General features: G+C 40.3%; 3 protein-coding genes across 3 annotated transcripts; all 3 read left to right on the plus strand.

Annotated features, from left to right (window-relative positions):
• Window positions 1–2098: 2098 nt before the first annotated feature.
• Window positions 2099–2960, plus strand: LOC121773729. Its single transcript, XM_042170648.1, has one exon. The coding sequence runs from the start codon at window positions 2207–2209 to the stop codon at window positions 2792–2794; it is 588 nt and encodes a 195-aa protein (XP_042026582.1). The 5' UTR covers window positions 2099–2206; the 3' UTR covers window positions 2795–2960.
• A 5045-nt stretch (window positions 2961–8005) lies between these two features.
• On the plus strand, window positions 8006–9525 carry LOC121773974. Its single transcript, XM_042170885.1, has one exon. The coding sequence runs from the start codon at window positions 8056–8058 to the stop codon at window positions 9379–9381; it is 1326 nt and encodes a 441-aa protein (XP_042026819.1). The 5' UTR covers window positions 8006–8055; the 3' UTR covers window positions 9382–9525.
• A 973-nt stretch (window positions 9526–10498) lies between these two features.
• On the plus strand, window positions 10499–11459 carry LOC121774085. The gene has a single exon (XM_042171012.1). The coding sequence runs from the start codon at window positions 10550–10552 to the stop codon at window positions 11273–11275; it is 726 nt and encodes a 241-aa protein (XP_042026946.1). The 5' UTR covers window positions 10499–10549; the 3' UTR covers window positions 11276–11459.
• The last annotated feature ends 2120 nt before the right edge of the window (window positions 11460–13579 follow it).

The raw sequence follows: 13579 nt of genomic DNA on the forward strand, positions 1-13579 counted from the left end.
CGTGAATGTGCAGGTCCTAAATTTGTAGTTCACTCTATTTTAAATGAGGAAGGAGTTGAAGAAATTAATACTTGCCACAAAATGCCAATTTGTTTCTCACATCACAAATTGACTAAAATACCCTTTTAAGGGCTTGATTGTAGTCTGGTCCAAAAAAGTGTAAAAATCTATCTAGCAATATTAAATCAAAGTCTAAAATCGAATGAGAATATGTTTAAAGTTTGAGTACCGCATTTAATACAAATCCAAAGTTTAGGTGCAGTAAAATGTAATTTATCAGTTTTTTACATGTTACTATTAATTTGTTGCACGAGTCATACCTCAGATTAAAATTCATAGATCCGCCACGATACAACAACATTAGATGCATATCTATATGTATTTCCCACATCGATGGTTTCTATCAAGCTCAATAAGTTCCATAATTTACATCACCTTGGTGTTTCAGTTCTCGTTGCCAATCTCAACGATATGGAGAAATGAGTCATAAATATATCAATTTCATGCAAATAAAAAAAATCGAATGATATCACCATTTTTAACTAAATAATCCTTATTATTGTTAGCCTTTTTCAGTAGTACTAGTATTAATTTTGGAAGTTTAAAGTTGCGTCGTGAACGTGACTAGGGTAGAGTTGAAAGGTCAGCAATTTATGGATATGATCAAATATCAATGCATAGAGTTAGGTGATTACTACGTATATAGATGGTTGGCGATCAAGTTGTATGGTTTGAAAGGAACAGGTGTGACCGGTTCTTGATTATTTCCCGCGGAAAGTGCATGGAAACATATTCAAGTGGAAATCTTGGTTTGTTCGTTCGTTCCTTTGTTTTCAATCTTACATTTTGTGTTAGCGAGTGCACTACTGAAAACAAACTATTTAATTTGCTTAGTTAGTAGTTATACCTTCGTCTACAAAAAATAATTTTATTACTGAATGATACGGATTAAATACGTACTACAAAACTCGTTAAGAAGAGAAAAAGTTATTGAAATATTGTTTCAGAACTAGAAAATGAGCCACCATATTAGATGCAGAAAATTGTCATAAATAAATAGTGATTTCGGTAAGTGGTCTAAAATAGAAAAATAAGACTATTTTTCGTTAGCAATAATATTATATAAATAAATATGTCTATTATATTCTGAATGAATAATCTTTTATTTAATCTTTTATTATATGAGCCTGACACAATAGACCTATAAATGTCAACTTGTTTGCATTTAAATCTTAACGTGGGGACTTCAACTACTTCTATGAAGCAACCTAATATATCAATCAATTTTCAACCTTCCCTTTCGCAGGAGGAATATATACTACTAGGTGTTCGGTTTGCAATATTGTATCCCGTGATTAAATATGTAGTGTGTTTAGTTCGTGAGATTCAATCCTAGATGGATAATCATGAGATAATTAGTCATAGCTAATCCTCTATGACTAAAATAATCTCACAACTCAATTCTAGATTGTATCTTGGTATTATTTTATCTAGGAAACCGAACTCCACCTAATAGTATTAATTTATAACTTAATCAAGGTTCATTTCGCATAACTAACATTTCCTTTGGCATAATTAACCTTCCCTTTCCCTTTTATACAACAATGAATTCAATAATACGCGGATCATGTACTTATACTATGGAATCTTTTATTGTAATCAAATTAAATCTACATATGATGTTGTGCAATTAAATGACAAGATACTAATTACTACCTCCGTCCTGAAAGTTTGTCTCATTTTTCCATTTTCGTCCGTCCCATAAAATTTGTCTCATTTCACTTTTTTACCATTTTTTGTAGTGGATTTCTTATTCCACTAACTCATTCCTACTCATATTTTATTATAAAACTAATATATAAAAGTATGACCTGCATTCTACTTATTTTTTCAACTCACTTTTCATTACACTTTTTAAAACTCGTGCCGGGTTAAAGTGGGACAATATTTGGGGGACGGAGAGAGTAACACTCAACCTTGTTAATCAAACACATTATAAAACCATATATTTCACATTCCTTCATCCAAAATTTAATAATACTTGGAATGTCATCATTGACTTATTCTCCTACAAATAAATACAAGAAGATGAAACTTCCTCCTACCTCTTATAATCATACTTATATATACATTGCTATTACACAATTACACATTAACTCCAAATAGCTTGAGCTAAAACATTCCATCAAAAAAAAAGTTATGAAAAATGGCTTTGGTGACAAAAATGAGTGATATTGAGAGAGAAGCAAGTAATATGATAGGGAAGCAGCAAATCAACCATTTCAGCCACCGCCACCCGCTGGAGGCGGCGGAGGTCCACGACGGCGACGACAAATTAGGCGCGTGCGCGGGCTGCGAGCACGACATCGTGGGGCCGGCGTACGTGTGCACGAAGGCGACGTGTAACTTCGTCCTCCACGACCTTTGCTCCGACCTCCCGCGCCGCAACCGCCACCGCTGCCACCCCCGCCACCCGCTCTCCCTCCTCCCCTCGCCGCCGTACAGCGACGGCGAGTTCACCTGCGACGCGTGCGGCGCGTCGGGGCACGGGTTCACGTACCACTGCGCCGCCTGCAAGTTCGACCTCCACGTGGAGTGCGCGGCGCTGCCGGAGACCGTGAAGCGGAGCGATCATCAGCATGATTTTGTGTTGACGATGTGTGGGGAGAATTTGGACGGTGGGGATTTGGTGTGCTATGATTGCGATGATGATCGTGTGGCTAAGGATGGCTGGATGTATTGTTGCTTGGATTGTAAATTAGGTTTGCATTTGGCTTGTGCGGAGACTTGTTAATTAAATGCTTAATTATGCTTTAATTAATTGTGGAGACGTGAAAATGGTGTCCCTTTTCTGCAACTGTATTAACACTATATTGAATGCACTTCAATTCACGAATTTAATGTTGGGAGCTTCTGCCTTTTTCTTATTTGAAATAAAGTTGTCGTTCGGTTTGACTTAATACGATTGCATTTTGAGTAGATATATAGAGCTCGATTATTACCTTCGAGATAGTAACGAGTATGATTAGTCTTAAAATTTCAAATTATTTCGGATCAATTTAATCTTAGCTACCACGAGATAGTGTATTATGTCTACAATATCATGAATATAAATCAACAGGAGCATTACTTATTAGTTAGCTATAATAGCGACTTATCAAATTATTAAAAATGGTAATTAAGAGAGACGATATTCACGTGGCTATGCATAAGAACATAGAAAGTATTGTGAGTAGAAGATCGATTATATTCTTGTGTGTTCTTCTGGAGTTGTACAAAGCCTCCTTGTATAGAGGAGTGTATCATCTATCTAGGGAATAAATTATTTTATTCTCGGAATAAATCAATTCATAATTTCTAGACTTGCCTATCAATCAATTACTAAAACTGTGATCTTCTTCCTTGGATAGATTAGTCTTTGTTAGGGCATCAGGGGAACCCTAAGGGCATCAGCAGTGGGGCGCCCTATGGCGCGTCACGTCATCAGTTTTATCCTTTTTCCCCCCACCTGCAGTGGGGCACCCTAAGGCACGCCCTATGGCGCGCCACATCATCATTTTATTGTTTTGTTTAATTAATTTAAATGTTTTCAAATAACAAGTAACGAGTAAATAAAAAATGTCTAAACAATTTCCTTGCGGTCGGGGTTTCGTCGTCGGTGTAGTTCGTACGGCCGGGGGCGTACTCATCGCAATTTCCGGGAGGCGGCAACTTCTGCACCCGCTGCCGGTTCCGCTTCTTTTTGGCTGGGGCGGAAGCGGTCGCGGCGGGTTCGGGATCGGGATCTGAAGACGGCTCCATGTCAGACAACCCGTACGATTCCGTACTGAAATCGGGTTCGTACTGGGTGTCGGCGTCGAACGAACGATATTCGCCGGGTTCTGTACCCGGCCTACGCGCCTCTCCGCTAAACATAGGACAATTGGGACTTGAATCCATTTCGTAGTAATAATAAGTTTCGAAACTGAAATCGTGAAATGAAATTACAAATGAACTCTATTTATAAAAAAACGAAACCGCGTGCCATGGTCCGCGTCGATCGTCCGCGTAGCCCACAGTGGGCCGGACGATGGCCTATCGTCCGCGTAGGCCGCAATAGGGCGGACGAAGGGCATCGTCCGCCCTATACTCCGTGCCCTTAGTATAGGGAGCAACGATCGTCCGCGGCCTATGTCACGCACCCGCAATGGGGCGGACGATGCGTGCCATCGGGCGTGCCATCGTCCGCCCCATTGCGGATGGCCTAAGGCGCGCCCTATGGCGCGCCACGTCATCAGTTTTATCCTCCTTCCCCCCACCTGCAGTGGGGCGCCCTAAGGCGCGCCCTATGGTGCGCCACATCATCATTTTATTGTTTTGTTTTGTTTAATTAATTTAAATGTTTTCAAATAACAAGTAACGAGTAAATAAAAAACGTCTAAACAATTTCCTTGCGGTCGAGGTTTCGTCGTCGGTGTAGTTCGTACGGCCGGGGGTGTACTCATCGCAATTTCCGGGAGGCGGCAACTTCTGCGCCCGCTGCCGGTTCCGCTTCTTTTTGGCTGGGGCGGAAGCGGTCGCGGCGGGTTCGGGATCGGGATCGGAAGACGGCTCCATGTCAGACAACCCGTACGATTCCGTACTGAAATCGGGATCGTACTGGGTGTCGGCGTCAAACGAACGATATTCGCCGAGTTCTGTACCCGGCCTACGCGCCTCTCCGCTAAACATAGGACTATTGAGACTTGAATTCATTTCGTAGTAATAATAAGTTTCGAAACTGAAATTACAAATGAACTCTATTTATGAAAAAACGAAACCGCGTGCCATGGTCTGCGTCGATCGTCCGCGTAGCCCACAGTGGGCCGGACGATGGTGCGGACGATGGCCTACCGTCCGCGGCCATCATCCGCGTAGGCCGCAATGGGGCGGACGATGGCGCGGACGATGAGCATCGTCCACCCTATACTCCGCGCCCTTAGTATAGGGCGCGACGATCGTCCGGGCCTATGTCACGCACCCGCAATGGGGCGGACGATGGCGGGTGCGGACGATGCGCGCCATCGGGCGTGCCATCGTCTGCCCCATTGCGGATGGCCTTATAGTTTGACATAAATACTAGTAGTACTATAATACTCTCTTAATCCCTAAAAATTGTCATCCTTAAACATTGTCAGGTTAGTCTGTCTTATAAAACTAAACTACTTCTAATTTTGAAACATTTTCACTACTCATTATACTATAATGATGCAAATTTCACTATCCATTAATATTATTTTAATTATTTTAGTTTTAGAAACTAATAGTATTATTTAAATATTTTCCACAACTCATTATCAAACTTCATTATCCACTAATATTATTTTAAATATTCTTTCTCTTTTATTTTATTAAATTCACATTAAACTGTACAGTCCTTGTATTTTTGGGAGGCGGGAGTATTTTTATGCTTTTCACTATCGAAATATGCACTAAAAAGTAGAGTTTGATATGCAAAGCTTTTTTTCTTTTCTTTTGTAAAACAATAAAATTAGAATAGTGCAATTGTCATCATTTTTGCCATACATACAATTTGTTGCATCCGAGATCTACTTTAGAAGAAGAGCTAAATAAATAACATCAATATTCGCAACTGATAATAAAACAAGGAGAATGAGAATATTGCGAACACCTTTTCCACATGCTATACGTATTGATGATATTAAATTATTAATAAAAAATTCGGGGATACATCTAACAAATCTTTTTCTACTGACTACACTAAACTAAATCTTTTTCTACTAACTCCACTAAACTAAAAATAATATAGTTTCGTTGGGTTGCGTACCAATTCTGGAAATCACGTGCAGAGATATTATTATATTATATGCTTCTTTTTGCACATGTAGAAATTTATTCTTAATTAACAAGCTTCATCTCTGGAACTAATAATATAACAACTACTAACTTTCAGCGCACTCTTGTAATCATTTTGGCCAAAATTCTAAATTACCCGAGTATGAGCAAATAATTAAATAGTTTCAATATAATCATTGAACTGAAATAAAATCAAGCTCAATAATTATATTTTTAGGTTTTCTCCAATCATAATACGTAAAACATATCACAATAATAACTACTATATAAAAATTAGTAACATTTAATACACCACTATTTTTAAATAATTATTAAAATAATTACTATACTTAAAAAAACTTAGCATTATAAATTGTGTGATGCTAATAAAGAAATAATTATGATCTCTCTAATTTTCCAACATGAAATGGGTCTGGAAATTAGTAGCCCATACATTTTCGATTATATTCCTCACGTCATAGATTCTAATCATTCTATTCTCACATGAAAATGTGAGATGATTATATATTTCATATTCAATTTTAAATTGAACCTGTGTTATTATATTTATGGTGTCTAATTCAATTTTAATTTTATATTATTAGCTTAATTTCAATTTATTTGGTTTGAATTATAGTCTTAGAGTTTCTAACTCGGAATTTAGAATTGGGCCTGATCAACCTAGTTGATATTGCAGTTCAACTTGCAACTTTCTTAATATGACAAATTGACCCACAAACTTTAATCGCTTAAACCTTTTGAGACAACGCTCTTTTTATTCGCCCTTCATAGTTAGGCCTGCTCATTCGGCCGGTTCCGATTCTAACCGGATCGGTTAACCGGTATTAATTTTTCATAAATCGTGGAACCGGTACTGGAACCGAAAATGGTACCGGTTGGTTCTGGTTCGAAACCGGAACTGATATGTAATTTTAATCCGAATTTATTTGAAAATTTAAATATTTCAATACTAAAAATAATAATCCAACATCTACAAATATAACAAATAATACCTAAAAAATCAAATAAACACACAAAAAATACAAAGCAATAGTATAATAATATTCATGTCGTTAATTGATGGGTAAGAGTGATGTCAAGTGTAGTACTCCATCTGTCCCAACTAACTTGAGTCGTATTCTTTTTTGGGACGTCCCAACAAAGTTGAGTCATTTCCCTTTTTGACAAAAAACAAAACATCCAATCGCGCTTACTTTATTTCATCATCTACTTTACTCTCTCTTTATCTCTCTTACTTTTTTATCTTTCCTATTTTATTTTATTTTCATTTAATCTATTCAACACAATTTTTTAATCTTTGTGCTCAAAAGTTTTGTACCAAAAAATTCGGTAAGGCATAGATATGACATTTTCTCATACCGCAATTTGTGGTACGGTATGCGGTATGACATTCTCGGTGAGGTATACCGTACCGCGCCACCCCTAGCCATCATTCTGGTCCAATTTCTTCGATAAAATTTCCATTTCATCTTTTCCTCTAGTATTAACTTAATAACTATGATTTGGCAAATCACAGTAACTTTTCCCCTATACCCTCTTTCTTAGTCGCGAAATGACACATCACATGAATTTTAGTATTATCTCTACATAATAATATACGTGCACGTAGTTTGTTTAATCGAAATTACATTTATGATTATTCATTTAACTATGATCGTAATTGCTTGTAATTCTAATACGTACTATATCAATATCATCACTTAAGGAAATATTGTGTTAGTTTTTTTAATTTTACAATAATGATGTATAATTAGAAAAGACGTCTATCTTAATCTTCCACTGCCTCTATGGTGGTCATAAATTTTAAAACTTTTTACATACATACCTTCAAATAAAAAAACAAGATCCTTGTATAGTTGGATATGAGGTCCAAGACTTAACTTGAGATAATGCAAATTCAAGATCATATACTGATCCACTATTCCCGCATTACTAACCAAAATAATTCAAATAAGTAAACTAATGTTTGGATCTAATAATACAAATAGTTGTAGGTTAGTCAACTCATGAAATTAAATCCCAATTGCTGATAATAGAGATGTGGACTAATTCCAACTTCCCTCATCGACAAAAGAATCTCATAAGTTGGCTGCCAGTTTTCACATTTCTTTTACTCCAACTTGCTCAACATGTTTGCCAAATCAATTTCATACATATCCCACTCCAACCTCCATTGATCATCAACCCTCATTCCTCCATAGAAAGAAAGAAACAACAGTGATGGAGACGAAGCACTTCAGCCACCAACACCCCCTAGCTTTCCACCAAGTCCACCAAGGCTCCCAAACCCACTGCTCCGGTTGCAAATCTCCCGCCACCGGCAACGTCTACGCGTGCTGGCAATGCAACTACTTCCTCCATGAGCACTGCTTCCACGCGGCCCGCTCCCTCCGCCACCCCTCTCACCCCCTCCACCCCCTCTCCCTCGTCCCTCTTCCCACCTATCCATCCGCCTCCTTCATCTGCAATTCCTGCAACCTCCCCGGTGACGGATTCTCCTATTGCTGCACCGCCTGTGATTTCGACATCCACGTCCACTGCGCCCTAATCCCTAACCCTAACCCTAATTCTCACTATCATCACCCCCAAAATCCCTCTACCTATCCTCCTCCCAATCCCATCCAACCTACAACTTATCCTACTATGGCATACCCTCCACCGCCACAGAACTACGCTCCTCCTCCCACCTCAGATCCGCCTCATCCGACCTATAGCACTGTCGTCAACGCCACCACCGCAAATCCTCCACCTACGGGGTATCCACAGCCAAATCCACCGGCACCCGCGGCTGTCGTCAACCCCACGGCCAATCCTCCACCTACAGGGTATCCACAGCCAAATCCACCGGCACCGGCCGCTGTGGTCAACCCCACGGCCAATCTGGCGAAACCTCCGGCGGCGGCCATAATAAAGCACTTCAGCCATCCGCACGTGCTGAAGCAGATGGATATCGAGGAGAAGAAGGCGAAGGTGTGCTCGGCCTGCGAGTGCGAGCTAAGCGGCAGCGCATACTGCTGCACGGAGGCCTACTGCACCTTCAACCTCCACAAGGACTGCTTCGACTCACCGCGGGAGGTGAGGCACAAGTCCCACCTGGACCATCCGCTAACTCTCCTTTCCGCCCCGCCATACAGCGACGGGTTCACCTGCAACGCGTGCCTCAAGGACGGCAAGGGCTTCGCCTACAACTGCGCCGCCTGCTCGTACGACCTCCACATCGACTGCGTGCGCTGGCCGGACGCCGTGGCGCGGCCTGACCATAAGCATGAGCTCAAGCTCTACTACTCGTCGGCCGCAGGGTCCGGCCAGGAGGCGGCGGCGTTTGAGTGCGATGTGTGCAGGAATCCGGTGCATGAAATGGCGTGGCTGTACTTGTGCCGGGAGTGTGATTTCGGGACGCATCTGGAGTGCGTGGCTTCAGGGATCATCCAGCAGCAGGATACTGCCAAGGAGGATGAATTGCTGAGGGAGATGGAGCTCAAGTTTGCTGTTTTGCAGCTTTTGCTGGGAGCCCAAGCCCAAAGAGGAGCGCCGTCAATTGTCTAATTTCAATGGGCTTGTTTTCTTCGTGTTATCATTTTGTAATTTGATCATCACAATAACTGTGTATTCCATACTATTGTCCAATACCAGGACTAAAAGTCCAATTGAAATTCGAAGTCTTTTTTGAAAAATAAATTTGTCTCATTTACCTAATAAAACAAAAATACTAGCAATTCCACAAATTAAAATACTTGTGATTAACTAAACTAATATTGAAAATGCTTATATTTTCAAATATCATACGTATCATATTCGAATACATACTAAACTGTATTAGAATATTTCAATTGCTAAAGTATTTTCCATCTACTTATTATTATTTCAATATGAACCCCATATGTTAGAAGATTGAGGTTCGAAATAGAAGGTCATATTGCAATTTTCCTTTTCCAAAAAAACATATGGCACCGAAATAAAAATAGCATACGTATTGTGATATATCTACTTCTCCCAAGATCACAGTTCATACAGGGAGAAAAAACAATTAAAATTTGATAGTTTAAAAGTAAAGCAAAATGTGGCTCCTTAACTAATCAGAATTTGATTGATGTACGCACATACCCCAATTTGATGTACGTACTTATCTACTAGTTAAAATAAATTAATTTTTCAGAGTATACATGATCATGGCAACTGGTCATGGATTTAGAGGCGGAGACCGCTACGTTTACATTTCTCGGGTAAACGCTCATTATTTTCGAACAATTAAGCAATTAATTAAGGTCAACTATCTCCTCAAAAGTATAAGCAAATTGTTTGACTATAACCCCATAGTTGTTATGAAAACGACAAGCCAGCAAGGCTGAACGATCTACTTAGTTCTACCATTGACTTCCAATATTGTGCTCATTTAATTAATTACAAATATTGAAAACGATGATGAGTTAGTGCATATCATGACTAGTAATTTCTGCATGGTATTTTATTCACCTACTTTGAGAGATTTTTATTCGACATTACATTTTGGGACCAAGTTGCATAAATAAACATTTATCAAAGATTGACTTTTCATTTATATAATAAGTCAATGAATTAGAAAAAATCACATGAAAACTTCACCAAATCAAATAATTTGCCAACTCACAAAATAAAATTATAATCGCACCACTTGAACATTGGAGACTACAAATACTGCATGGTAAAAGACTAAAAGCACAAAAAAAAAAACAAAATGAAGAAATTCCACGGCCACAAACACGGTCTAAAACTCGCTGCCGCGGAGGATTCCGGCGAGAAGACCTGCTCAGTCTGCGAGCAAGAGCTCTCGGACGCCGCGGCCTTCTCCTGCACGAAGCGCGACTGCGACTTCATCCTCCACCAATCGTGTTCCGAACTGCCAAAGAAGCTGAAGCACAAGTCCGACCCTAACCACTCCTTCTCCCTCCTCTCCGAGCCTCCGGAGCACAGCCTCTACTACAGCTGCGACGCCTGCGGCGATCTCATCCAAGCCTTCGGCTTCCAGTGTGACGAATGCGATCACAGAATGCACGTGAAATGCGCTCTCCTGCCCGAATCGGTCGAGTGCAAAGCGCACGAGCACGCTCTCGAGCTTCACTACACCACCACCAAGCCTAACGTCGACGGCTGCACCTTCTTCTACTGCGACGCTTGCGATGAGGCTGTGACCGAGGGATACTGGACTTACTACTGCAAGGAGTGCGATTTTGTTACTGATTTGGATTGTGCTTTTTCTGCTGAAGCTGTGAAGGAGAAAGAAAAAGAAAAAGAAGAAGATAAAGAAGAAGATGAAGAGGAATTGCCTATTGAATTGCAGCTAGCGAAGGCGAGAATTGACATGGAGAATCAGAGGGTTAGGCTGGAGTTTCAGATGCAAATGGCGCGGCAGAACGCGCAGTTCATGAACAGCATCGCTAATTCATGGAGGAGTGCCTTCTGACTCATCATGTTCATGGAGTATCTTGTTTGTGTGTTTGGGTTGTTGGTTCAATTTAGTCTTTCTTTGTTTGTTTGTTTGTTTGTTTGTTTGTATGCATCATTCTACTATGTATTTATTGTATGTTCATCTCTCTTTATATGGTGTGATTTTCAATGAATGCCACTTTATAATCAATGCAATATAAGATACTCCCTCAGTCACTTAAATTTAAGAAAGGTAATGGAAAATGGGTTGAAAAACTTAGTAGATAGTGAGTCCTACTTTAAAGTGTTAGTTTTATAATAAAATGTGAGTGAGAATTAAGTTGGTGGAATGTGCGGTCCATTATAAAAAATGGTAAAAAGTGAAATGTGACAAAATTTGTGGGACGAACGGAAATGGAAAAATGTGACAAATTTTCAGGGACGGATGGAGTATTAGAGAACAGGGATAGAGGAAAATACCCGAAAAATCAAATATCTGATTTTTTTTTTTTAAATTACAAACTCCTATAGAAAGGGGGAAAATTACAACTAATGTCACATACAATAATATCTGATTAAAATCAAACAAAATTTAAAATTTGATTCTATTTAATTTTAGATTTTGGTTTGGTTCGATTTAGTTTAAAATTTTGGCAATATTCGATTTTTTTTAGGTTCAGATGTATAAAAACCGAAAAAGAAACCGAAAAAACAAAATTTTATTTTTAATATTAGTATATTATATTATTACCTAAAATAAGCTCCATTTTTTCTAGTTTTGGATATATTAGAGCATCCCCATCCGTGCTCTTGCCAACGAGCACGGATGTTGGCCCGAACCCACTTTTACTCTCTGCTCTTAGGCAAGAGCACAACACCCACATTCGTGCTCTTCCGCAAGGACAAACTCAAGGGCCCCACCATTCTATTATTCAATTTAAATAAAAACATTTCCACAAAATTAAAATGCATTAAAAATATCCGGAATACTATTACAAATTACATAATTAAAATCCTAAAAATTAAAAAGTACATAATTAAAATTCTAAAAATTAAAAATTACATAATTAAATTCATAAAATTAAAAAACCCACTACTCGTGGCCGAATTTCGCCCAAATGTGTTTGATTAGGTCTTCTTGTAGATTAATGTGGGCTCGGGTATCGCGCATTGTGTTCCATGTTTCGATCCTCTCGCCCACCGTCGTATGCACACCTCAGCGTGGGGGAGACCTCGCGGTTGAGCTTCCGGCTTCATCCTCGTCGTAAAAGCTAGCCGCCATCGGTCCTTCGTCAGCTATAATCTTGTTGTGCAAGATAATACACGTGTACATGATGTTGGTGATATTTTTCACGTACCACAGCCGAGACGGGGCCTTCACAATGTTGAATCGGGCTTGAAGGACCCCAAAAGCTCTTTCGACGTCTTTCCGAGCGGACTCTTGACGCTGCGCAAAAAGAACCCGTCTCGGGTCTTGCGGGTTGCTGAGCGTCTTCACGAAAGTCGACCACCTTAGGTAGATACCATCGGCGAGATAGTAACTCATGTGGTATGCATTTCCGTTGACGGTGAAGTCGATCGCCGGTGTTACACCATTCAAAACATCATTGAAGAGTGGTGAAGAATAAAGCACGTTCAAGTCGTTGTTGGATCCGACAATACCAAAATATGCATGCCAAATCCATAGGCGGTAGTCGGCGACCGCTTCAAGGATAAGTGTTGGGCCGCCGCCTTTGTGGCCGCTTAAGTGTTGCCCCCCCCAAGCAGTCGGGCAATTATTTCACCTCCAATGCATGCAGTCAATGCTGCCAAGCATACCGGGAAAACCATGGACTGTTTCGTGAAGACGAAGCAACCGTTGGCAATCATCGGTGGTGGGTGCCAGAAGGAATTCCTCACCGAAAGCTGAACGAACGCCGTCGCAAAAATTTTTAAGGCAAAGGATTCCAGTTGACTCACCGACATGCAAATAGTCGTCGAAGAGGTCAGCCGTTTGCCCAGTAGCAAGTTGTCGGATGGCACACGTACACTTCTGCAATGCCGAGAGACTTTGTCCACCGGTTGCGTCTGTACTTGTTTGAAAGTATTCAACACGGGCGGATAATGTGTTGACAATGCGAATAAACTAGCGTTTTGACATGCGAAAACGGCACCGAAAGTAATCTTCCGGAAACCGCGGCTGGTCGAAAAAATAATCGGCAACGAGCCTTTCGTTGGCTCCCTCCCGGTCACGATGGACGTAGCGGCGAGTTGATTTAGTTGGTCGAGGAGGGGCGGGGGTATTCGCGGCGACATAGGCTTCATAGGCGACACGATATTGTTCATAGTATTCTTGTTCTTC

This window comes from Salvia splendens, chromosome 17 (genome assembly GCF_004379255.2).
Source record: "Salvia splendens isolate huo1 chromosome 17, SspV2, whole genome shotgun sequence".
In the NCBI taxonomy this organism is placed as follows: Eukaryota; Viridiplantae; Streptophyta; class Magnoliopsida; order Lamiales; family Lamiaceae; genus Salvia; species Salvia splendens.

Bases quoted from the DNA above. Each gene is read 5' to 3' on its own strand.
- LOC121773974 (XM_042170885.1), top strand. From the start codon at position 8,056: ATGGAGACGAAGCACTTCAGCCACCAACACCCCCTAGCTTTCCACCAA.
- LOC121774085 (XM_042171012.1), top strand. From the start codon at position 10,550: ATGAAGAAATTCCACGGCCACAAACACGGTCTAAAACTCGCTGCCGCG.
- LOC121773729 (XM_042170648.1), top strand. From the start codon at position 2,207: ATGGCTTTGGTGACAAAAATGAGTGATATTGAGAGAGAAGCAAGTAAT.